This window comes from Callospermophilus lateralis, chromosome 1, assembly GCF_048772815.1.
Source record: "Callospermophilus lateralis isolate mCalLat2 chromosome 1, mCalLat2.hap1, whole genome shotgun sequence".
Classification (NCBI taxonomy): Eukaryota; Metazoa; Chordata; class Mammalia; order Rodentia; family Sciuridae; genus Callospermophilus; species Callospermophilus lateralis.
In genome coordinates, this window is record NC_135305.1 from 23,620,562 (window position 1) to 23,647,409 (window position 26,848).

Genomic DNA, 26,848 nt, shown 5'->3' on the forward strand with positions numbered 1-26,848 from the left:
TTATCCAATATCTATAAAGCATTTTAAAACTATAAATCATGACAAAATTGAAAGCCACTTAACCAATATCAAACCTTCCTTATCTCTGAATGTTTAATTTATGCTCTGCTCTCTTAGAACTCAGGGACATGCATTCCAATCCATTTTCCAGACTTCCACTTATCATATTTGCTGGAAAAAGTACTCTTTTCCTGTTGCCCTAACTTGTTGAGAGTATGGCTTACGTGATTGTTAACTGGCTGCCTAAGGCAAATCAAATCTACAAATATTTACTAGCTGTTGAGCTTGGCCTTGTAGGAGATTAAAAAAAAAAAAAAAGCATAAGATTCACTTTCTGCATTAAAAGAGCAAATTGCCCAGCTGCACCACACTGCCTATATATTCTAAAGGAGGGAAAAACAGCCTGTGCTCCCTAGATGCCCCCAATACACCTGGAGCTTTACTTCAAATACAAGAAACAGCTGGTGTTCATGATTTAAGGCTCAATACAAATAGCAGAAAGAATTTATTTTACAAGCTGCCTGGTTTGGCAAAATTCCAGAATTCATCAAACAGAAAGATAAGGATGATGATGATAATGATAAAAGTGATTCTGCATAGTTGGCCGTTATATAGAACATAAAAGAAGTGCAATCTACATATGACATTCCAGAGTTGGAATATACCCTCAACTTCACCCAAAATAGATTTATAGCAAGGCCTTCCCAGGACCTGTGAAACTCAGAGATGACCCCATATGCTTGACAGGCTCTGCTTGGAAGGACCTATGAAGGTTTCAGGCAGTGTCCTTTGTTTTACTCTAATATAGGCATGTAACATAGGAAAGCCTCCAAAGAACCTAATGTTTCAAAATGCAAATCACAGTAAAAAGAACTTAACTTCCAATCTGAGTTTTTGGATAAACTATTGAGATCTTTGTTATAAGTCTCCCACTTAGAAAAATTACAGTGATCTGATTCATAAATGAATACCCACCACTCAGAGGGAAGAAAAAGTCTAACATCCTCAGCACTTTCTTTTTTTTTAATACATTTTTTAGTTGTAGATGTACACAATATATTTATTTTATTCATTCATTTATATGTGGTGCTGAGGATCAAACCCAGTGTCTCACATGTGCTAGACCAGTGCTGTATCACTGAACCATAACCACAGCCCCCTCAGCACTTCTATTGCCAGAAGTGATACTGAGTACTTTTATATAGTAGCTCACTTAATTCTCTTGATAAATCATGACAGTATTATTCTCATTGCAAACATAGGAAAGGCTGGGGTTATAACTCAGGGGTAGAGCACTTGGCCTTGAATTCCATTCCTAGAACCACACACGCAAACACACACACACACACACACACACACACATAGAGGGGAAACTGACGCTCCCAAAGATAACATCATGGCACAAGCTAAATGAAAGGATCGAGTCATTTTGCTACGCCCCACCATCTGTAACACAGAGGACAGAAGTGGGTGTACCCAAGGAAATTGAGTGGGTCTGCTTGTTAGTACCCTGGTGGCTGCAGTTCAGTAAATGCCTCTGATTTCAAGTAGGCATTGCATGAACGGCAGCTAATCCCATCCACACCACAGTCTGTTTCCTCTCCCTGTCAAAGTCTTCACAAAGGACTTCTTTTGATCTCCAACAAGACCAGGAATAAGATTGGCTTAGAGAACCTCTTCCCCAGTGCTACCAAAAAAAAAAAATTTCCTATTATTGATGAATTATCCCTTTTCCATTCTCATTGGTGGAAAATCCCATGGAGACTGATTTGTTCAGATACGGAGAAGCATTTCAGACTTAAATATGTTTCAAAAGTTGAAGTTGTGTCTGTGAAGGTTTATAGCTCAGATTTTCTCTTTGTCAGTGGGGTCTTCGTGTACAGAATAGAGCATATTAATTATTCATTTGAGGGAAAAAATCATGTTGCTCTAGAGATTTTTCCATCCATAAAATGTGGATAATAAAAGCTATCCCACCTTGCTCATATGGTTTGGGGAATTATACAAAGAATACAAAGAATAAAGTTGAGAATAATTTATAATACATTGGCAAATGCCATCTCCTCTAGTTTTTTCAGTCTAAAAAGACCCAGCACCCCCCTCGGTCTCCTTACAGTAGCCTATCTTCTCTTATTTTTATAGCAGCTCTCATTTACCCAAGTTGACTTTTTCACTTGGTTGTTTACTTGAGGGTTTCCTGTCTCTCCAACTACAATGAGATTCCATACAAGAAGGGATTTTTGTCTTTTTTTGGGGTGGGGAGGGGTACTGGGGATTGAACCTATGGGTGCTTAACCACTGAGACACATCCTCAGCCCTTTTAAATATTTTATTTAGACACAGGGTCTCGATAAGTTGCTAAATGCTTTGCCAAATTGCTGAGGCTGGCTTTGAACTTGCAATCCTCCTGCCTCAGCCTACCTGACTCACAAAGATCACAGGAATGTGCCACTATACCCAGCAATTTTTGTCATTTTTGCCATTGCAATGCCAGCATCTCAAACTGTCCCCAGCGCATAGTGGGCACTCAATAAATTCATGATGAATAGTAAAACTTTTGTGTTAAATTATATATCTTTATCCAAATTTTGAAAATTGGATTCAGGTTCAAAAAAATTGATTAATCATAACCTTTGGTTTGTGGCGCAGTTGTCTTTGATTCATATATGGCCCTCTTATAATTATTTACCTACTACTTAGTTTTTTTCAAAAATTATATAATAAACATCTGAAAAAATAGAATCTATAACAAAATCTAGGGTCCTTCATTGGACCACAGGGCCCTGTTTCTTGAGAATTCCAGGTGCTTTGTTCCCTGTTGTCTTTAGTCTTCTCCCCAGAAGTAGAGCCGCAAGTGAGACTCTTGTGCAAGTGACATGCTGAGAGGGTGGTCTCAGGAGAGGGGAGCCAGAGAAACAGGTTGAGACAAAATGTAAAGCACAGACAATTTGCCTGGATCAGCTGGAGACAGGTCTCAGTGTGACCCTCAGGAGCTCTAAAGCCACTTGTACCCAAGTGCTGACCCCATCTCAGGGCAAAAAAACTAGCCATCTGAACCCTTGAGTCAGCTAGTCAAAGGCTGACATTGGGGAGGTAGGATATGGGAACACAGGTACATAGCTTTCTGAGTGGGGCAGCCCCCATTTGGCCAAGAGCAGTTCTGTAGAAAGGGATGTAGCCTTGGACGGTTGGCAGTCAACTCACAGTACCTGGGAATCAGTGCACTGGACCAGGAAGAGGCAGTCTGGGCATGTCCATGTTGTCTTGCCCACCCTTTTATATAGTTTAATCAAAATATGTATTTAGTCTTAAAACTGTGTGTGTGTATGTATGTTTGTGTGTTTATGTGTGTGTTCAATTGTTTGGAACTTTCTAGAAAGGAAATCCATTACATTTTGTTTTGACTGACATATAATATTTTAGTAGATGAATATACCACACTTTATTCACCCATTCTCCCATGGATGGTCTTCTGAATCATTTCTAGGTTTTCACTATGATGAACAGTGTTGCTATGACTATTCTTACATGTCTCCTGTTGGGTAAGTGCAAAAATTTCTTGGGTTTATTTCTGGGGTGGAAATAGCCAGATCATAAGGTATAAACTTTAGAAGATGGTGTTATACTAATTCACATGCCCACTGATAATACATGAGACCCTGCCATCTATGTCCTTTCCAACTTTTTCATTCTTGTAAATAAATGAGTATAAAATGGCATCTCACTGTAGTCTTGTTCTTCATGTCTTCAACCGCTAATCATACATTCCTATGTTCATCATATGCATCTGCTTCCTCTTATTCGAAATGCTTATTCATATATTTTACCCCCTCTTCTATTGGGTTATTTGTGCTTTCCTTATTGATTTTTTAGTTTGTCATTCACTCTTTGCTGGGTGCATTATGAAAATTGTGGATATCTTCTCGCACATTTTAACTTGTATTTTCACCTTGGGTTCCGGGTCTTTTACTCATCTTGATTACATTATAGTCACACATATTATTCCTTTTCTTTTTATGGCTTTTTATGTCTTATTTAAGACATGTTTCCTTTAAATATTCTGAAGGACAATCTCAATCTGAGGGCGGAGGGTCACAAAGGGAACCGGGTTACAGGCAGATTACAGAAGCAAGCACTGTCGTGCCTCCCAAGGCACCGTCCCATTTGAAAGAGCCCTGACTAGCAAGCACAAGTGACCAGCTGGCTGGCTGGCAGGTGTGTTCTGGTTATAGAATTAGATATATCATGCTATTAGAGCTGGATGCCATTAAAAATTCTAATCATAGGCTGTAATTAACTTTCCTTGCTCTGACGCCCGCTCACTAAGCAACCTTCTGATTATCATTTGGCTTCCCATGTATCTTGCCTACAGGGAGAGAATGTACTGAGAATGTACTGTTCAGGCCGACGTGAGGATCCAATCCATTAAACAGTTACATGCCATGATGTAAATTAATAAATTCGTATTCTGATTTTATCATCTGCCTCATCTGGGCTCCGAAGGCGTGAGTCAGCATCCCCGGGTCTAATCAACACAGACACTGAGAATATCAAGCTTCTGGGCTGAAAAACTAAGAACTAGCCCCAGACCTGAGTGAAATCACCAAGGTAACATTGCCCTGGAGGCCCCTCGGCCTGATGAAGGAGGCTTTCCTACATGTCATGCGATACGGACAGGGATTAAAATTGACATTTGACATTATAAAGGGCTGCATATTCAAAACTGTGGCTCGGTTCCATTCAGGTGAAGGCAAAGAATAGGGGATGATCATGAGACTCATATTGAATATTTATTGGCTTATGAGCACACACCAGATGCTGCACAAATCCTAGGCAGAAGGTTGAGATTTACAGACATGTTTGAAAATAGCAAAAACATAAACAAAACAAAACAAAAAAAAGGACAGATGGTAAGTGCTGAGGAGATGGAACAAGAGGCATCTGACTGATAAATTCTTGTTCCACGTAGGTACTTGTGGTCTAGCATCCACAACAGAAGAAGGCAACTTTAAAGCCCCAAAGTAAAAAAAAAAAAAAAAGGAGAAAGAAACACAGGGTACACCAAAGCACAAACAGGAATGCACTGAGGCCGTGAGATGATCCAGGCCAGAGGAATGATTTAGGACGTGAGGGCTGAGGGCAAGATCTTTGAAGTAAGTTCAAAAGGCAAAGTGGAGATGAGTCCGTTAGGACAGATGGGGATAATTGAGCAATCCTGCAATTTAGTCTGCCACTTCATCCATGATCCTGGGTGAGTGGCACCTACAGTGACACTGATCCCCTTCTGGGATCCCAGTTACACTGAGTAATAAAGGGAAGAAAGTGATAAGAACTGCAGTATCTGGAAATGCTTAGCCTAGTGACGGGAAGAGAGTCTCTGCTTTGTATTCTGGCCAAATAAGGGGGAGGGGTCAAACCCACAGGATTTGTTGCTCAAAGAAAGATATGTTCCTAAGCTGGGCATGGTGGTAAGTCCCTCATGAGGCTAAGGCAGGACAATCATTTGTGCCTAGAAGCTTAAGGCCAGCCTAGGCAACATAGCAAAACTTTATCTCAAAAATAAAGAAGAAGAAGAAGAAGAAGAAAAGAATGTTCTAGAAGGAGTGAGAGAAATTCAAAGAAGCTTTATGTAAACAAGCATTATTTCCTGCAGCACTCCTGTGGGACACCCACCAGAGTCATGTCCTGGTTTAGAGATGTTCTTTGGCTCTAAAAACGAGGTAGAGATATGATACCCTGTGTGTGGCCTGATCAATCTGCAGTGTGGAAGGAAGGTACACCAAAGGCTCAACCAAACAGCAGGCCCATGCACAGCAGGTTCGTGGAAGTGCTTCTCACAGGTGCACCACCAGGATGCGTGAATTCCAGGGAGCAGGGCTGCAGAGGGCTGGCCTGTGTTCTCTACCAAGCCAGAGCGCTCTGACTCACACATGAAGGAATGAGCTCTTTAAGAGTGGCCTCAGTTGGTGTGCTTATGGGTACAAATAAATGTAGACAGAGGGGGCTCCTTGTCTAGTAGAGGTTGTCCCGCACGTGCTCCATGATGGTCTTCAGCCCCAGCCAGGTCTCCTCTGCGGTGGGGATGATCTGGTTGGCCGGAAGAAGGAAGCCATAATGTCCTGTATCTCTCAACTCAAATGTGAATGCATACTTGATACCATTGTCATATGCCCAGTCGATGCTGCTCCCGCTAGCTGGATCTGTAAGTCCAAAGAACAAACACTAGTGAAACCCAATTTCCTTCAGGATTCCAGAAGACAGGGCCAGGGGTTCTGCCTGCCTAGAGTTCTTTAGTGACCCAGAGTTCTTTCTGCAAGTCATCAGGCCTCTGACACATAAACTCTGACTCCATCCATAGATCTTAGGATGTCCTGTATCATGAGGTTCTACAATAATCTCAAATCAAAAGATAGGAAATCCTTATACCCACCCTGTCACTAACTCACTGTGTCCAGCACTGCAGGTCACTCAAAACCAGTCCTTACAGAGAGGGGTGGAGTCAGCAGCATCCAAGGGAGCCCTAACAACCCTGGTCTCCTGGAATTGTGTCCTCTCTCCTACACAGAATAGGGCTAGCTTCATTTGTGTCACTAACAGGATATTGCAAAAACAAAGCTGTCATGAAAGATACTGCAGCTTGTCCTTGTCCTCTCTTGGGTCCCTTTCTCTGGGGGAAGCCAGAGCTATAATGTAACAAGCCTGATCAAGAGCTTAATGTGGTAAAGAACTGCAAACTCCTAGCAATACTCAGCACTAACTCACCAGGCACCCAAGTGAGTCACCCTATAAGCAGATCCTCCAGCCTTATCAAGACTAGTTAACTGCTGCCCTGGAAGATATCTTGACCCATCTAAGACCCTGAGCCAGAACCACCCAGCTAAGCAATTCTTGAATTCCTGACCCATAGAAACAGTGTACGAAAATAAATGTTTATTGTGTTAAGCTGCTAAGTTTTATGGTTCTTTTAATACAGCGAGAGATAACTGATATGCAAAGAGGAAGCACATTCCTTAGGGTTTCCCTTTGCCAAAAGGCTTGAGAGAGACAGGAGGCCTGTTTTTCTGCTTCTTCCCAAACTGTACCAGAGCAGAAATCAGCTAAAAGTCCAAAAGAGAAATGATTTGAATAATAAAATAATGATGTCAATAGCAGCTATTATCTATTCAGCATGAGCCAGTCATTATGTTGGAAACTTGACAGTTATGATCTTGCAATCTTCCAAAACCAGTGAGGTAGGTATTACTGTCCTTGTTTTACAGATGAGGGAATCCAGGCTCAGACAGGGTAATTCATCTAAGAAAGTACAGATGCAAAATGGCAGCTCTGAAATTTAAGCCCAGGTCCATCTGATGATAAAGCCCATGCTATCTTCAACCTACTTGAGGTTCATCTGCTTTATTAACACGTCTGATAAATGAAAATATGGGCTGGGCTTGGTGGCGCACACCTGTAATCTTAGCAGCTTTGGAGGCTGAGGCAGGAGAATCACAAGTTCAGAGACAGCCTCAGCAAAAGCAAGGTACTAAACAACTTTGTGATATCCTGTATCTAAAATACAAAAAAGGGGTGGGGATGTGGCTCAGGGGTCAAGTGCCCCTGAGTTCAATCCCTAGTACCAGGAAAAGAAAAAAAAAAAAAAGAAAGAAAGAAACAGAAAGAAAATATGGTTCTTTTACCTTCCTGTTATTTCTGTGAGTTGTTTCTCATGGTGGTATGGTATGTGCAATGTTTCTAGAATCACTGCCCGCACTGACAAGACACGTTCCCTAAGGATATGAACAGGCTCGGCTCTGCTCTCAGAAATCCTTCCGTGTTTCCCATGGATTTTCTACCCTGAGAAAATGCTTCAGCAAAAATAGATGATGGTACCAGAAGCTTCTAAGGGTTCTTTATATGGAAAGCTAAAGTATTTCATAGCACATTTAAGACTTTGGAAGGAGGCAGAAAAACATCTGCTCAGAGGTCAAAGTGATCAAATTCACGAGCTTCACTTTATTCCCTGCTCAACATTCAGCTACTCTCTCATTTTTTTCTGACACACACGGGAACCTACTACTAACATTGCAGTTTTCAATTAATAATTAAAGATTATTCCCTAATAACACACATAGAGCCACGTCTTTCATTTAAGGCAGCATAGTATTTCATCATATGGATATACCAAATGTGTTTTTAATCCAGCATGCTCCTGATGGATATTTGAGATGTTTACTAGCAATTTGTGATGGTAAGTAATGCTGTCATAACATCTATGAATTTTCCATGAATCAGATGAGCCCAAAGAACTTGTTTTTAAGCCCTTAGTAGATCAGAAGAAGTGAAGAAAAGGATTGTTGGAGGCAGTTGGCCAAAAAGCAGTACAAGCCAGAGAGGAGGAAGGAGACTAAAAACTCTAAAAAGCACACGCAAGAATTAGACATGCCAGTCTGGGGCTATAGCTCAGAGGCAGAGCGCTTTCCTAGCATGTGTGAGGCACTAGGTTCAATCCTTAGCGCCACATGAAAAACTAAACAAATAAAGGCATGCTGTCCATCTACAACTATGAAAAAAAGAAAGAAAGAATTAGGCAAGCCAAACAGGCCGGGGTAAACTATCGAGGGATTCTACATCCCAATATGGCACAGTGGATCTACAGATCATAAGAACTAATGTTCAGGAAACCATTCAATCATGAAGAAAGGGGCTTAGGTCTCTTCCACATGCTTAGTTTAAGTAGGCAGGAAAGTATGAAGTCGATTTTGGAATTATTTTTATTTAAAATGGTTAATCTAAGAAAAGGTCTGGCACTTGAAGAAATTAACACCAACTGTTTATGTAGTACATGCTAGAACCCTTGGGGTTAGAGTGTTATTATACAAAAATTGATTGCTATTTGGAAAGCAAGGAGGGCAGAGAAAGCCCATGAAGAACACAGAAGATGGGCTCTTGAAAGAGGCAGGAAATGTTACGGCCCCTGGAGATGCTCAGGAGAACCTTCCTCCTCTTCTGTTGGAGGCATCTAGTAAATCTCCCTAGGCCTGGGCAATGCTCAAGCTGGGGAAAAGTATGTGTTTGATGTGGGAGGACAAGGCCATAATTTAAAACGGTGTCTGACTCAAAAACCAGAACCCTGTTGACCTACGAAGCTCTTTTGAGAAGTCCTCTTCATCAGGCTGCTAGCAAATCTCCTGTAAGTCTCTTTAGTCCCTGGCTCAGTTCTGACTAATTAAGCAGAGGGTGAAGAAAGTCTCCCAGATGTGTACTCTGAAGAGTTCCCATTTAACAACAGTAATAACAATAAACCATGAATAATTAATGGATTGTTGCTGCAATTAGCAACATAAATACCAGCCTCCTGCTAACTGCTTCATGCTGCTTGTGGCATATGAAATAGAGACTAGGGTGCTTAGATGGCAGTCCAGAGGAGGGCCTGGGGGAAGGATGGAGCACTTCGCAGAAAAGGAGTTCCGAAGGGAAGCCAGGAGAGTGGATTGAGTAAGGTGGGACGGTGAATTCCACACCCAAAGAGGAAAACAAATATACCAGCAAGTGTTTAGGCACTCTGAAGGGCTCCAACGGTTAGAACACTATATACAGAAAAGGCACTAGAGGGGACAAAGGGGACACTACCTTCAAAGGGATTAGAGTTGTGCTTCCCCTATTTATGTTCACATTTATGTTTTCCATTTGCAGCTGGGATCTTGGACTATGATTTTTTTTCAACAGGAACATTTGAAAACAGACTCACAGAAAAAGGGAACAGGTAGATTCTCAACAGGAGTTGTTGAATGTATTGCCCACAGGAAACATTTTAACAGAAACCAGACAAGGGTATTTCTTCAAAATGAGGCTGTAGACAACGAACCTCAACACCAGGTTTGGGGCCTCAATAGGTTTTTCTGTTGTTGTTTATTTGTTTGTTTTGTTTTGTTTTGGCTAGATGCTAAGCATTGTTGGGAGGACCACCATAGATCATTTCAAATAAGGTGAGGGGATCTCCCCCACACCACTGTCAGGACCACCTTCAGTCTGCCCACGTAAAGGTGGGTTTCATTTGAAAGTGGACGGATGGACTTGAAGAATTTTTGGCCAACTGTGTGAAGATGAGGAACGCAGATTCTATCAGCCAACAGGACCTAACTCATCAAGGGCACATGATAAATAGCTGAGCATGTTGAAGGCAACTGCCCACAACCACCATCACACGGGCTTGACAGAAAGTCATTCTATCTCTAACCACAAAAACAGTCGGCCACCCAGGCAGGCCCACTGGCAGCTCCCGCCACTCCATTCCCAGTTCCTCTCAGAGCACTTTCGGAACAACTCATCCACACAGCCAGTACTCACACACGGTGGTGCAGGTTGGACCCACTTGGTACTTAGTGCCTGAAAGGGAAGCCAGAGCTTCAGCGGCATGCCTCGCCACGTCGTCCTGGGAAAGGAATCAGCAAAGTGAAGAAGAGTGAATCCTGAGGCTCACGATTGCCCAGTTGTCCTGCACTGGATGGTCTGGAAGAGTCTCGGCCCTCCCCCAATCTCCCCTTCCGGTCTCTTCTTTGTTACTTAACTAGACCCAAGATTGGACTATCAACTGAGGGAAGAGACTGGATTCCCCCGATCCTTCTCCACCACATCCCCAGTTCTTCCATCCAGTCTGGGAAAGGAGGTAAAGAAAGATGGAGGTGGAAGAAGATCAATAATAACTCTAAAAGCATGGAAAACTGGAAAGCTGCATTCAGGCTCTCCAAAGGCCTGGCAAGTTGCTGCTCAGCCCCTGTTAGAAACCCAGTAAAGGTACTGAGGAACAAGAATGCCAAGCGTGTTTCAAGAGAAAATCCTTGAAGAACTGGATGCTCTAGAGTGGAAGTGGAGACAGGGCTGCCATATATAAAGAGGACCTGGGATAATTCATGCCTGACCATGAGCCTGGGTCCTCAGCCTGGAGGCTAGTGAGCTGGCTATGACCTGGTCAGAGGGGTGCTCAATCAGACCAGCCCAAAGGCTGTGTGGCCCTGCTCCTCCACTCCATCCCAAAATGTCCTCCCCCATTCTAGGGTGAATCACTGGGGGGCACAGAGCACCACTAGCTGTGATCTACACCCTCCTTCACTTCTTCATTAACTGCAGTGAGGGGCCTCTCCCCCCTTGCACACCATAGTGGCAACCACAGTGCATGGCAGGCAGTGGGTATGACACCCTCCAGTCAGAAAAACAAGTGAGAAGGTAAGGCAGACTCCAGCGCAGTTCTTGGAGCTCACAGCAGGCCTAGAAGTAAGAGGCACATTCTCCTGTCCCCAGTAGGTCTGATGGTACACCCCACAGGGCAGGAGAGAAGTCTAAGCTCTTAATGAAACCACCCAGGCTCCTGGACTTTCCTCTGAAGCTGTAGATCAGTCACCTTCGCAGCACCCAAAGGGTCAAGCAGGCCCAGGGCTGGGTGGAAAGCCGCGGTCACTCACCAGCTCCTCAGCATCTGGGGCCTTCTTGACAGTGTATCCATAGGGATACATCAGCAGCTGTGAGTAGCTGTGCAGGTCGATGAAGCATCTGAAATTTCCATGCTTTTGAATGAAATCTACCACCGATTTCACCTCCACTTCAGAATTGGCATGGGGGCCGTGGTACACTTCAGAGCAAGGGTTATCACTGGCTCCCTCTCCTGTTGGGGGACAGCCAACTAGAAATAGTAATCCATAGGCCACGAAAATAGAAATGAGGGCACTAAACCCCAAGGAGGAGTGGGAGGTATTGGCAATGGGCAGGCCATTGCCAGATGCCCTAAAGAACCAGTTCATAGTATGTGCAGACTGCAAGGAGGAGGCCAGGGAGGGCGGTGGTGGGTATTAGATCTCCCACGACTGAGGAAAATTGTTGGGACTTCTTTAAATGGATACAGTTGACCTTATATTGCGCCAATAGCAGTTGTCATAAATAATTAATATCATGCTTGAGAATGAGTTGTAATTAATAAGTATTCTAGATAATTAATATGAATACCAATAAATAATGAAAATGACTCCATTTATTCTGGTGTCAACTTATTCTCTTGCTTCAGATCTTAATAGCCAACTGCTGCCAAAAATAATCTATTGTTGTGGCTAAAATCTCTTGGTTATTTGACAGGTACTTAGAAATATTGCCTTCTGTATTGCTTCCCAACACAGCTCCCTGAGGTATCTGGTGATTGTGCGTGTATGAGCGCGTGTGTGTGTAACCACCCCAGTTATGGGAATATCTGGCTTAACTTTGATGCCTTCAGTTCCCGCATTGGTATCAGCTCCTTTCACTTTTCCCTAGTGATTTTTGTGGTTATTTCTGTGCAAGTAAATGAAGTCCATTAAAAACAAAACATCAGGACTGGAGTTGTACCTCAGTGGTAGAGCACTTGCCTAGCATGTATGAGGCACTGGGTTTGATCCTCAGCACCACATAAAAATTTAAAAAGTAAAATAAAGATATTGTATCTATCTACAACTAAAAATATTTTTAAAAATCAGAGTAGCTGTGAAATAGTATAAAATAACTAATTGGATTTGGAATTGGAAGGTGAGCTTAGATCCTAATTTTTTTTTTTTTTTGAAGTTGTACATGGACATAATGCCTTTATTTTGTTATGTGGTGCTAAAGATCGAACGCAGTACCTCACACATGCTAGGTAAGCGCTCTGCCACTGAGTTACAGCCCTAAGATCCTAATTTTTATCAGCCATACAATGTTGAGATTATCTCTGAGCTTCCATTGTCTTATTTCAGATAATAAAGTGTACCCACTAAGTTAAAAACAAGATATATGCGAGAGTACTTGGCACATATTTGATATTTTGTAGAGGATGGCTTTTAAAAATCTGGAACTCAGAACCCAGGTTACCTGATTCCCATTCTCTCTCTCAACAGCATGCTGCTGAGGTTCATATATTAGATGTTAAGAATAACTGCTGGAATTTAATTTTCACAACATGATCTTGCCTATTAGGGTAACAGTGCTAATTGCTCCCTTGGATTCATACATCTAATATGAGAGTAGTTTTAAAATATCAGAATGTCAGTGTAGGGCCTGGAGTTGTAGCTGGTGGTAAAGCACTGCTTACCATACACAGGCCCTGGGTTCATCCCCAGCACACGAAAAAATTAAAAAATAAAAAATTAGCATAATTATAATAACAATGCAAAGATACTCTGTCCCACTGTCCTCCCAGGAAGACAAAATGTATTCAATCATTCCTTTTCAAAATTACAATAAAATTTTTAAATCAAAACAAATAGAATATATCCACCTAGAGACCCTCAAGAAGGCTGCTAATGGAACGGTGGAACCAGAGTGGAACAGGCTCCCTCAACACCAGCTCAGAATCCCTGTGAACAGGCTCGTCCCGTGACCGTGGGATCTGAAACTGTTCCCCCACCTACCTGCAAAACTCGCATTCCAGTTTCGATTTGGATCAGTGCCAACACAGCGGCTTCCAGGATTCAGGGACCGTGTCTTCCTCCATAATCGGTTCTGAAAAAGCCACCCAACACCCAGAGGTAGGTCAATCTACAGAAGCAGTGAAAGGCTTCTGGGAGACTAATATGGAGATGACCACAGTGGATGGGATGAGCTGCTTGCAGCTGGGCCTGGGGGAGCTCCAGTCCTCGCTATGGGGCAGTTTGCTCTCCTCCCCTCCGACAGGAGAAGTTTGCACTTCTGGCTTTAAGAAAGGAATTTTATATGCAAGAATCAAGTTGATGCCATCTGAATGCCCTGAATAACTATTAGCTTCAGTAGACATGGGACGCACGGCCGTTACGTGCCTTGATGATCACCTAGGCCTATTTTATTTTGGCTTGAAGAATCTACCTGAATCAGTCAAGCTCTGGGTTGGGGAATAAGGGAGTAAATTAAATGGCACAACAAAGAAGCCATCAGCCAAATTCAGAATGTGAGACATTATACAGGAAATTACTTGGTTTCTCCAACAAATGAATGACATTTTAAAAGGATGAGTGGGGGTGCTGATGTAGTATAAAAGGAACTGCAGCGACATGTAGATGCAACGTGCAGACCTTGTTGGATCCTGACTTCAACAAATTGACTCCTAAGAGACACTTTAAAGATAATTGGGGGTGTTAGATGATATTAAAGAACTTCCATTAATTTTTTAAAGGTGACAGTGGTGTAGTGGGTTTGGGGCTTTTTATTATTATTATCATCATCACCTAGAGATGCACACTAAAGTAGTTTTGGGTAAAATAACATGATATCTGGGATTTGCTTCAAATTACATCAAGAAAAAATTGTGTGGGAGAAAAAAAGATGAATAAAAGATTGAGAAAATGTTGATAATAGATCAAGGCTCATAATAGGGAGTTCCTTAAACTATTCTCTCTATAAAAAATATATATTCCCTGGTGATTCTCGGCTCCGAGAATGACTAGAAGATGAATTCCCAAGGAAGCTCATAATACGCGCATTAGTAGAAGTGCTCTCCAAGGGTACCGGCAAAGTTAGGAACTCATTTCATGAAGTTTCACTCCAAGTTCAGCCCATTCGGGGTTACTCACTCGAGTGTGTGTGTATACATATCCATCAGGATTGGCCACAGGCAACAAGAAAATATCCACTTTCTCCAAGATGGAGGTCACAGCTGGATCCTCCCCATAATCAGACACAATCTAAGCAGAGACAAGGTGTTTGTCAGCTATACCTCAGCAGGCTGGATTACTAAGGTCCAATAGGGTATGTTCCTTAGAGGCCCAGTGCCCACCAAGAATGGATGCTTCTAGAACAGTGTCCACCCTCGAGGCTTCTTTGGTGTCCCCATGGGCATGGTTGTCTGTAAAAGCCCTCTGAGCTCCTCAAGACCTGGGGACATGGCTGCATGACAACCTCAACTGCAGTGAATCCTGGGGTGCTCGCTTTGTTCATTCCCTCCAAGAGTGGGGGGGAGGATCACACCATATCTTAAGAATTTGAGCCTCATTGAAGGAGTAGGGAAGATATGACCTCCACATCCAGGCTTAAAACACTGTTCCCCACCAACACAGGCTTAAAACAGACTTCCTGGATGGATCTGGAGGCAGCTTGAAGTCCCTCCTAAGGGTTGTGCGACTTGGAAGGGGCCGAAGGCAAAGCTTATTGGACGGGTGCTGAGTGTTTCTCTGCTCCCCTCGCAGGGCTGCTGAGGGTCAGAATCCCAGGCACACTCATGGCTTATCGGCTTGCTCCCCACCATTTTGTCACTTAGCCAAACTGGGCCGATAAAGTGGTTTTAACCATTTACTTCTCCAATCTGAAAAGTCCCCAGCCTACTGGGGTGTATATAGCACCTTCCTATCTCATCCCCTGGGCCCAGCTATGTGGGATGCTGCAGGGGCCCCTGGGGCCCACCAGAATCCTTGGCTAATACCAGGCGACATGACCTTCCTCGCCGTCCAGATGGCAGTGGCCTGTGAGATCCACTCGCGGGAATGGATGCCTGCATTGAGCCAAATGGCCGGCCGCTGCTCGCCTCCTGTGCTGAACTGCAGAAGGGAAAAGAGGCCAGAAAATGACCCGTCTGCCCGCGTCTCCACTCACCTCTCCTCTCCCCAGCTCGCTCCTATTCATTTAATTCATTTAAGATAATTCAGAGACCAAATGTTCCTGAGGGCACCGTCTATTTATTGGGCTTATCCGTGACCAGGGAGCTTAATTGGTTGGCTGCAGCTCCGGGCAGCCTGAACCTCTCCAGTGTTGGGAGCAAATGGAAAAGAGAAACAATTGTTATTGTGGATTAGAATGCTGGTGCGATTAGAGATAATAGTATGTCTCTTGAAAGACCTCAAATGGTATCCCAACAGAGAGAGACACAAGGGTGCATGAACCAGGCTGTTTTGCTGATGCAATAAATGAATTCGGTTTTAAATTAGGAAGAAGAGGGCTTCACTATGGCTCTTTGTAAATGACAGTAATGAATTCTGGCTCCTGCCTTTGCCATAGTGTTGGGGCCCTGTGGGCCGGAGCTTGGTGCTAACGAAGCCAGGGTCTCCATCAGACCAGGCAAATAATCTAATTGTAATTATCTTAAAGAAACCAGCTCAGTGGCAGGTCTCCCTTCCCACTGATAGATAGCTTGCTAAAAACCTGGGTTCTTTGGGCTTATATGAAGCTAAGGGTTTGGCAAGTTCTGAGCACCATCAGTTTTTCCATGGTTTATATGCCCAAATTCCTTTTTATTCATTCAATTGGATTATTTTTGTAATTTATGTCATTGTCATAGTGCTCTACCTCCTTTGCCAATACAGACCTGTATCTGTTAGAAATATCTGGAAACTAGGCTTCGTGCAGCCAAGGATCAGAGCCTGGGCTTAAAATTATACCCACCTTAAAATTAGCTTCCTAGGTTGCTTTTCCAATAAGTAGCCCTAAAAGCAGACTAGAAGTCGTAGGTCCAAACCCACTTATCTTGCTGTCTACATAAGGTGGGGTTGAAGGCAAAGCTGCGGCCCTCCTGGGAGCTTTCTGGAATGCTAACCTCTGCCCTTTGACTCTTTCAGTCAAAACTTGGCACGTGAGCCGCCATCGAAGGAGTAGGGAAGATATGACCTCCACATCCAGGCTTAAAACTCTTTCTACCTGGCCCACATCAGACAAAAACGTGTGACTCTGTCAGATCAAATTCTAGCCAGAGCAGTCTCCCAGCCTCACTGTCCTCCTTGAAATCAAGGTCTAAAGAGCTGCCTCTCTCAGAGGAGGACACGAGGAGCCAGCCAGGACCCTCTGAAGGGCACAGGGGCCTCACCTTCAGGACATACATCGGCCGGTTTTCAAATGACTGTCCAATCTTCACCCTGCTTGCCAGGTCAGGGAAATCTGTGGCAATGTTGTCCATCTCTTGGTAAATCTGCAGTGTAGAAAAAGTGCACCCAAGGGCATTTTTAGAATTTGTTTAGCTGTCAGAGAACAAATCTGTCAACTTTATCTTATCAGTCTTCATGATTTTTTCTGAGCTCCTAACCTTGGGGTTGACCATATTATCCACCGGGAATGCTTATAGAGAGAACTGACCAAAGAGTCGCTTTCTACAATTTTCTAGAGAATAACACATTTCATTTGTCCATGAAATTGGAGTCCACCCAGCTAGAGTGGAGAGGCTTATATTAATAGCTCTTGCTGCAAAGTGTGGTACTCTGTGCCATCTTGGTCTGGAACGTCACAGCAGCCCTGCCTGGTCCAAGTTATTCACAGCAGACCTCCCCAAACACGCAATCACTTTCTCTACCAACAACAACAACAAATATCAATTTAGCATGCACCATTTCCATATATGTACCAGCATAGAAATACATTACATACATTTTTTTTTTAAGTCCTAGAGGTTGTAATAATTTCTTCTTCATCCCAATGGGCCATCTTGCTTACTATACCCTGTGGTATAGGTGCCCCACTTTGGATCTCTAAAGATTTAAAGATTTTCTAAAGATTTCACCAGAGCAAGTGATAGAGAGCTGTAAATAGTGGCTAATACTCCCATATGCTTTCAGGGGAGAAAAAAATATTTGTTTTAAATAGAGTTGATCCATTTTAGTTTCTTGAATCATTTGAAGGCCAAAAGAAGGAAATATACAAATGTGTTTAGTCAATAAGATTGGAAGAAGGAGATATACATAGGAGGAAAATGTTCAATCAACATTAAATCAAAACAAGCTTACAGGGTTTATGGAGTGGCAGTCAATATAGTAAATTGTGCAGAAGCAAGAAACCACCCTCCAAACACACAGGCAAGCCAGAAAGTACAGTGAAGGTGATTCACAGCCAGTTGAAACACTCACAAAGGTGAAATTGTACATGCCAGAAATGAAGAGGGAATTAACTACCAAGGTGGAGGAGAGGAGAGGAGGCTTCAGGTGCTGGGAGGGTCACAGCCAACGAGGAAGAGAAGCAGAGGGCTTAGGACCCAGCATGGGGCAAGGAGCTAGGACTTCAAGCTGGAGATTGGCATATCTGATCACATAAAGGGCTTGGAAACTCTTCCCCCAGAGAGCAGAAGAAAAGCAGGGTGGCTGCCCTAGGCATGAGAGGAAAGAGATTTATCCAAGAAAAGTTACGACAATAAGATGTGTCCAGATGTGGGGTCCAAATCCATGCAGCCAGCCACTGCCACGACATACACACAGGATCTGGAACCAGAAAACCTGACAGAGACAAAAGTGAAATTCCACCAGAGACCTAAGAAAGCCTAAGCGGTTGTAGGATGTGAGCTTTGCAAAGATGTTTTTTGAAAGAATTGAAACAGGAAGGCTATGGCAAACCTATCCGCAGCAAAAGGCCTCCCAGGGAGCGAACAATAGCTGAAAGTCAGACTGCAGGGCACCTAAAGCTAGAGAAACCAGAGGCAAAGTGGTTTGAGAAAGTGGAGCCTAGGCCTCCAGCAAGTGAGGGGATGGCCCCTCTGGATCCCTGGATGACATTTGCAACTGGTTAACGGGGCTAGAGAGGGCCCCACGTTAATGAGGCTAACGTCATGGGTTTGATCCCTGTGTGGGCCCTGAGCTCCACTTTTGTCCATGGCCTGAGACTGAACTCCTAACTTTATCCAGCTGTTTTGCAGATGTATGTCATTGGTCACAAGAGGGATCAAGGGGCAGTGTAGTTGGAATATACACAATAAACAAAACTACTGACAATCATGGGAAAGAAGTGGAAATAGCTGGTCAACCTTTGAAATAATCCCTCATCTAGAAGAAAAACAACTTAAAGTATTTGTCTCATGGAAAGCATGCAGGAACACCAGGTTCGCACATAAAGAATGACCCTTATTAGGGTGGATGAGGGAGAATACCGGTTTAGTTTTGGGGTGTGTTCCTAGCAGAGTTTGCAGACTAATGAAGGAGATACCGGGGGACATAAAAGAACTACACTGTTCATTCAGTTCCATTCCATAGTCCCTCTTGATTTCTCAAGTTCCAATATCATATGAAATTATCCTGCTCCAAATTTTTCATTTGAAAGTTTGGCTTACCTTGAAAGTCAGACATCTATATAAAGTGGTTTCTAACTAAACACAGCACCAAAATGCATTATGGAACAAATATACATTATAAGTAGTCATGATGAATGAGTGGAAATATTTGGTTAACCTTGGAAATAACCACTTGTCTACTTGACTGGAATAAGTAACATTTTATTCTGGGTGAGGGATTATGGTGGGGGAGTAGGAGGTTGAATTACAAGGACTGGAAATGATTGCAATTATTTCATAGTTTTCTATAAGCGGTTGCTTAAGAAAAGAAGGATGTATGTGGAAAATAAGGTCCACTTTGTATTTCACCATTTTCTTCAGTGTTGGTAGGAGTTAAACAGCCCAAAGATTGGAAAGGAATTAAAGTATACAAGGACTGGAAATGAAAGCCCCTCCGTGAAGTGATATTGTGATGAAGACTAATACCTACTGGAAATTAGAAAAGTTACAAAATTCAGGCAACAGAAGATCTTGGCCTTAAACCTGCTCTGAAATACTTACAGCTTCCAGAGTATGGTAAGCTCCATAGTTGAAGGTATTATTGCTCTGCTCTTGCCCTTCGTTATATTGCATTTCTTCATCTTCATTATCTAAAAGGGCCTGAAAACAGACACAGCAAAATGGTGAAGTCATCCATGGGAGACAGATAGTGTTTTTCCTACCATATCTTGGTACAGAGGCTGGCCAAGATGATGGCTCCTTCCACACATCAAGCAGCACAAATGTCAAGGTTTAAAAGGGGATCGCATAGCTTAAATTATACAAAGTAAGGATTAAAGCACAGGGAAGTGTAAGTTCAAGCTGCCTACTTCTTAAAGAACTTGCATTCCTCATCACTACATAACGTGGTAATGCCAAATTTCTAAGGAGTTTAAATAAATTCTGAGAAAGTAGGACAACAGAATGACCAGTGTTCATTTTCACCTAAGGTCTTCATTCTCTAATGTTCTTGGTTCACTTGAAACATTTCAATATACAAAAATACCGCAACATCAATGCCAGGAGAAAAGCCATCAGCGTGTGTACACTGGTCATCGTGATGAGTGTGGTCTGATTTTGAAAAATGAATTATCATGCCCTTTAACCAAAAGTAAAAAAAGTGTGGGGGGGGGGTCAGATTTCTTTCAAATATCTATAAAACTTTACTTCTTGGTGTCCAATTTAAGTCACCCCATTGAAAACCCACTTACGCCCTGGAAGCAACATATGTGCTACTGGGTTATTCTCTAGTATGAAATCTCTAGACATCAGCCTGCATCTGGTATCCAGTGCCTCTGAAATGCACAGCTTGGGAAACCATTCAGAAACAAAGAAATTCTTATAACCACTCATACTTTGAAGGTTCCTGGCAGATGTCTGTGACATGTGAGGATGATTAATAAGCTCACAGCTGCTCACGCCATCAGGAAACTCCCGGGCCAAATCACCAATTAGTCCATAACCCACCTCGGTGAAGGAGAGAGCATGAGCCAGACACAGTCCTGCTGTTCAACACAGGTCGTGGGGCTGCATGGTGATGTCCCCTCCACTGGGGACCACTGGGGACATTCTTGCTTTCTCACAAGGGCACTTCTTATGACTGGTCTCCAATATCCCCCACACCCCACCTTGGCTCCTAACTTCAAATAAGAAAAGGGAGAGGGGCTTATTACTTACTGTGATGTGCCAGATACTGTCAGACACTTTGCATACATTTAACTAAAGAATCTTCCCAATAAACTACACGAAGTTAAGTGTCATTATTACCATTTTACTGATGAGGAAATGGAGGCTTGAGAGCGTAAAAACTTGTTCAAAGACATAGCACTAGCAAAATTGGATTCTGGGGCCAGATCTCTCTGTTTCCCCGTCCACCACAATGCTGTTCCTCTAACAAGTCACTGCGATTTACTTCCATTTATCTCAGTTTCATCATCTTTGAAATGATAAAGGATGACACAAGACCTTGAAATCTCTCAGATCCATTCTGGACTGGCCGTTTCGTCCTATGCAAGACCAGTGAGAGGCCATGGCCTACCCACCTGCAGGTCATCAATTGTCACTGAGTACTCCAAGCCTTGGGACTTCAGGAAGGATTTGACTGGCTGCAGACTGATAGACGGAACCAGGACATCCACAGGCCGGCCCAAGGCAGAGGGAGACCTCCAAAAGTTGAGCTGAAGAGAACAGAAATAAAACCAGATTCAAGGACAGTTCAAGTAAAACACACAGTAAGTTCATTCTTCTAGAACCAGTGGAAGGTAATCCCCGAGGGGCAGAGTTCTGCCCAAGGAAAAACATCACCCACATCACAACTGTATCAAATCAGACCACTCAGCGAACAGTACCTGGCAGAGTCCAGGAGATGGTAAGTCAATGGCAGCGAGGAGGAGGGAGCCCACGACTCAGGCCTCCTATTTTCCGGGACCACCCTGCTCTCACCTATAGCTCTTCTTACCCATCAACTTTCTTGATTGTCTAAATGGCCTGTCTACTAATACAAGGTTATACACGGAGAATCTTCCAGAATAAAAATAACATTGCCGGTAGTACAAGATTCCTCTCCCACCAAAGTTAAAACACTCACTCAAGGGGACTAAGAAGCAGCACATACCTTAAAGTTGTCCGAATTCACTAGCCGAGTCAGTTTGCTGACCTCGTCTCCATTTCTGACATTAATCCTAAAAACTTGGTCCCTGGAGAAAGAAGGGGGGAAAAAAGCCAAAGATAATGGGGAGCTTTCAACTGGCAAATAAACCCCAGCCCACTATCCCAGACAGAACTGGGCTGAACGAGAGGAAATGGTCTAGTCTTTGGTTATAATGTATAGCCATTAAAAATAAGACTACGTGGCAGATATAAAAAAGTGCTTATGGTATAACTTGAAGGGAAATATTAAGTGAAAGAGCAGGACACAAAATTGTATGTATGCCATGATTACAAGTATGGAAAAAGCAGATGCACTGGAAGAAAAACAGACAACGGAAATATCCCAAATGCTGACAGCGCTCAAGTTCGGGTCGTGGGATTATGGATGACTTACTTTTTTTCCCTTGTATCTGTTTTCTGTAATGTGGTCATATTACTTTATAATGAAAAACATATATATTTTTACAGAAAGGAATGTTCCTGAGTTACATGCAAAGCTAACTCAAGACATAAAGAAGCACTTCTTCACTGTCAGGCTGAGGGCTGAAACCCTGGTGGAACCTCCAGACTGGGAAGAGCTGGACGAGGGAACAGAACCTCCATCCTGGGAGGCTGGGCTGCTGTCCTCTTAGAGAAGCGGGGAGAGGCTGGGTGCTCAGCCATGCCCTCACTCCCAGAGTCCCCCACACACATGCTTCACAATGGAACTGAATATAGCCCAAGGTGTGAGGCTGAACTTGGGACTACTGCTGCCCACAGGGTCGGAGAGGGTCTAAAAGGGCCTGCCAGTCACAGCCCCCTTTGTCATTTGTCCTGCACTTATTTCGTATAGGTTATTTAGCTTCCGCAGCAGCGGCGGGAGAAGAGGCCCCAGAGTCCTGCGTGGGAGGGAGAAGGCTGGGGCTGAAAAGCTGCCTTTGTGTTCTCGGCCTGCTCGGGGAGCCAGGGGAGCCATTAGGCCGTTGCTAGGTGACGGACCAAATGAATCCACACTCGACGCTGTCACATGCGTCATCCCTTTGACACGAGTGAATGCGGGAAGAGCGGCTGGAGAGGGCTGTGGGCTGAAGGACCTGTTGACAGAGTAAATGGCTCTGTCACGGGGAGCTAAACGTGCAGCCTCACATGGCCACCCCTCACCAGAAAACCAGTTCAGTCCGGATGGACCCTCAGGGTTTTGCATAGTTCTAGAAAGTTGGGGGGGGGCTCTTCACAGGGGTCTTGGCCAGCCCCAAGGAGTCAAGGCCCACTGCAGGTAGCTAGTTTGGAGAAGATGTCAGTGCCCGGGGCTTTCTTGTTTTCTCTCCCACCCTAGCCAGTCCCCACAGGGTCCTGGAGGTGGGCAGCTAACTGTTGCTGAGGGCCCTGGTAGAGAAGCCCTGGCTGGGCAGCTGTGTCTGAAGCTGCTATGGCTTGGATATGGTTCAAGGGTGCAAGAACTCAAACACTGGTCCCAATTACAGTCCTGTCCTTAGGTGGTAGGAGCTAGCTTTAAGAGGTGGGGCTTACTGGGTACCCCAAAGGGATTAATGCTGATCTTACAGAGTTAGTCCCCAAGACAGTAAATTACTATACAATGAGTGGCCTGGCCTCTAACTCTGGCATCTTGTCTTGCCATGTGACCTCCCTCTCACACATGCTTCAACTATGATGCCATCCACCATGCTATGATGCAGACAGGGGGACCCTACCAGAGACTGAACGAATAAGGTCACCCAATCTGGGATGTTCAGCCTCTAACACTGTGAGCTAAATAAACCTCTTTTCTTTACCCGTTACCCAGCTTTGAGTATTTTGTTATAGCAACAGAAAATGGACTAATACAGAACCCATCAGGTTTGCTAAGAGTTGGACTACAGCCCTGGAAAGATGGAGAGTCAGACCAGCATTTCTCTGACACAGGCAAGAAGCTTTGATGGGGAAAAGGGGAAACAGGTTTAAATCAGAAGGGAAATCCTTACTCCTGATTGAGGACTAAGATTAATCTGCTGAACTCATATTCTTTCATACCTCCAACACTCCAGAAAAAGTGGTGTCTTAAAAGTGAGTATTCTAGAAAGAGCCTGTACATTGACAAAATCTAGGCATTTATAAAACAACACTGGCTAGAGCAATCACAAAGAAGGAGGGGACAGAGAAGGAATGAGAAGAGAAAACAGAGAGAGACGTAAGAACAAGAACCAAGTCCAAAACCCATTTCGTCATCCTCTCCTCCACCTGTCACTCTTGCCCTAGTATGCCTTTGCACACATTACTCCTCTGCCCACAATCACAGTCCGTTTCCTCTCTTTCTGGCAATCTCCTGCCTAGTCTTTAAAACCAGCTCATATTATCCATGAAGCTTTCCCTAACCAGAGGAGGCAAAATTAGGTACAGATTTCAGATAGTGCTAAAAATTGGCAGTAATATTAGGATTTAACATTATCTTTATGAACATCAGTGCATCGATACCTAAAATCAGAGTGTGTGCTATACAAAGGACAGTCATTCTTGCTCTCATTATCCTTGTCTATGGACAAAGATAATGTTCACTCCAGGTCATGAGAATGCAGATGGTTGAATCCTCCATTACCTGGAAGTTCATTCAACCTTGACTGCGAGCTCTTTCTGGAGATGGAAGATTTGCCTGGGAGAGGGGACATGTTGGAGTTTGCAGGTTGCTGTGTCCACTCCTCCTCCATACCGGTGCTCTGATCCCTCTTACAATACTCAGGACCATCCAGCTGCTACCAACACCAGATTGAGGATGCCCTGCCACTTACCCCCACACTTGTCCCAAGTTCAGGACAGTCAATACAGGCAGTTTAGTGGCTTATTCTTTGTGTATCTCTCATCAATGTCCCTAGCCAGGCTTAGCAGCCACCATGAACAATACAAAGATGATTTCCCAAAACTCTCAAGAGGACCGCAAGCTATTGCTGAAACTACAACCAGTTCTGCAACTACTTCCTGTTTTCTCCCTGCCCATACCTCCCAGCAACCTAGCCATTGTCCCAAACTTAAGATGACCAAAGAACAGGACAGAAGGTACCAGCAGTGCAAGAGAGACTGGTGGGTAGGAGAACCAAGTGGAAGGGAAGAAGATGGGTGGTGGGGAGAAACCATCATCCTCATCCCTAGCAGGCAATCTCCGTCCTGGCTTCTAATTACAAATGCTTGGAGACCAGCTTGCCTGTGCTCTAAATGTTCATTGAGCTGGATGACCAGGACATGTCAATGGACCCTAGGAAGGATTGCTGCTCCTTTTCTGGATTACTTACTATGGAGTGAGACTTTGGAGTTTTAACCAATAGATAACACAATAGTTAAAACCATCTGCAATAGCTCAGGTACACAGCTCTCTCTGCGCAAAACTCCTGCTGTGAGCAGTCTAGGCCCCGCTGTCTTAGCCCGGGTGCCCACTGCACCATAAGAAGGAACATATCCTGAGAAATAGAGATTTTCCAGCCACACGAATAGCTGCAGTGGGAACCTGACAGCTCCATGCGTCAGCCCACACAGCAGCAGGTGTAGTAATGACACATCTACTGCTGAGCTGCCTGTGGAAAAATCTCCTTCCCTGGCCACCTGCTACGCCTAACCCTCAAGCTATTTAGCAGTAGAAACACAGGTATCAACAGAGTCATAAAAATTACTCAATCTCATATAAGTAATTGCTTCAATAAACAACCCCAAAGTCTCTTTAGCCAGGTAGTATAATAGAAAGTAAACTAATAGTTATAGATAGACCAGTGAGATAGAGGATTCTATTTGGAGATTAACTTATGTTATAGGAAAAAGGGTATGGGTTTTGCATGCCGAGTTCCAGCTCCCCTGCTTACCAGCTAAGTGGCCTTGGGCGGGTTCCTTAACCTTTCTAAGGCTGAGGTTTTTCATGTTTAAATGGAGGAAAATAACACCCCTGCCTGGCAGAGTTGTTGCATGATCCAAAAGATAATGTACATGAAAGCTCTTTGGAAATGGCAAAGCTTTATGCAGTAATGAGTTATTATAAGGCAATCTTCTAGCAGGGCCCCACAGCATCTCTTTCATCTCTCCTACCTCCCAAATCTCCTCTCTGCAAAACTCCAAGCATTGTGTGTGGAGCATGTTGAGCATATGTGCACACAAAAACTCACACACATCGTACAGGTATGTGTCTCTGCATGTCAATTTCCATAGCTGTGTCAGAAGCACCGGCTCTACACAGTCTTCACTGTAAACAGAGAAGTGAGACCAAAAAGACTAAGACCAAGGTTTTCTCTTTAAGTGTGGGGGAAATCAGAAACAAACAATTTCTGGTCATTCTTCGTAATTAATAGTGTAGGAATGCTGGGTGCGGTGGCTCACACCTGTAATCCAGTGGCTCAGGAGGCTGAAGCAGGAGGATTGTGAGTTCAAAACTAGCCTCAGCAACTTAGTTCCTGGCTAAAGAACTTAGCCAGACCCTGCCTCAAAATAAATAAAATAAAATAAAATAAAAGGGCTGGGGATGTTGCTCAGTGGTTAAGCCCCTCTGGTTCAGTTCCTATACCAGAATGATAATAATACTAATAACAACAACAATAATGGTGTAGGAATAAGAAAATAGGGGATGCCTGAAACTGACCTTACAAATAAGAAGCAGAAAGAAAAGGAATTAGCAGATTAGGGAGCTGGAGAGGGACTGTGGAGCCCAGTAGTTTTGATTTCAGAAGAAATCAGGCCTCAGATTGCCCCAATCCCCTGCCTCTTGAGGTAAATGACAAGCTATTCCTTCTCAATTCCATTTGGCCCTCATATTGCTGAAAAAAAATATATAAGAAGAAGTCCAAAAGGAACTTACCCAAAAAATTTTTCTCGGCCACAGATGCTTGACCCAATAAGGGTCACAAAGAACAGTATCCACCTCATGTCCCAAAGTGACAGTCACATAGTAGTTGAGTCAGGCTGTATTTATAAGGAGCCCAGGGCAGACTCACATCCTCAAAAATGCTAATGTGATTCCCAAGCACCCCTGCAACTCTGACTGTGTGGCAGGCGGGTTCCTACCAATGCCTCCTCCATTCCTTTCGAGTGATAAAGGGCAGAGCCTCTTCATTTACAAGGTCAGAAACTTGCTCCACGGGCTGGAAAAGTCTGGGCCAAGGGTGCCATATTGCTCATCGCTTGGCATCTAAAGAGCATTTTTGAGTAAATAGAAAAGTCCCACGGAAGTGGTTAGAATTTATACTGACAGGAGAATCCAGATGTCAACCTGGATGGAATTGCCTCTAGAGTTAAAAAGTGAAGAAAATCAAGTGA

General features: G+C 43.7%; 1 protein-coding gene across 2 annotated transcripts; it reads right to left on the reverse strand.

Moving 5' to 3' along the window:
* Positions 1-6,012: 6,012 nt before the first annotated feature.
* On the reverse strand, positions 6,013-26,458 carry Cpa4 (carboxypeptidase A4). 2 transcript variants are annotated; one of them, XM_076860467.2, is made up of 11 exons: positions 26,391-26,458; positions 21,552-21,633; positions 20,980-21,114; positions 19,460-19,558; positions 16,739-16,840; positions 15,378-15,479; positions 14,520-14,630; positions 13,386-13,476; positions 11,439-11,638; positions 10,327-10,411; positions 6,013-6,200 (listed from the first exon to the last, which is right to left on the reverse strand). In XM_076860467.2, the coding sequence occupies exons 1-11, from the start codon at positions 26,456-26,458 to the stop codon at positions 6,013-6,015; spliced, it is 1,263 nt and encodes a 420-aa protein (XP_076716582.1). The 2 variants fall into 2 exon arrangements, with proteins under 2 accessions (XP_076716582.1, XP_076716589.1); XM_076860474.2 differs by lacking the exon at positions 19,460-19,558.
* Between the last annotated feature and the right edge of the window lie 390 nt (positions 26,459-26,848).

Excerpts from the sequence above, each read along its gene's own strand:
- Cpa4 (XM_076860467.2), bottom strand. The coding sequence starts at position 26,458 with ATGAGGTGGATACTGTTCTTTGTGACCCTTATTGGGTCAAGCATCTGT. Across the intron at positions 19,559-20,979 it reads TGACAATTGATGACCTGCAG|GCCCTTTTAGATAATGAAGA; the intron begins GTGGGTAGGCCA and ends GTCTGTTTTCAG. Across the intron at positions 14,631-15,377 it reads CCATCTGGACGGCGAGGAAG|ATTGTGTCTGATTATGGGGA; the intron begins GTCATGTCGCCT and ends GTCTCTGCTTAG.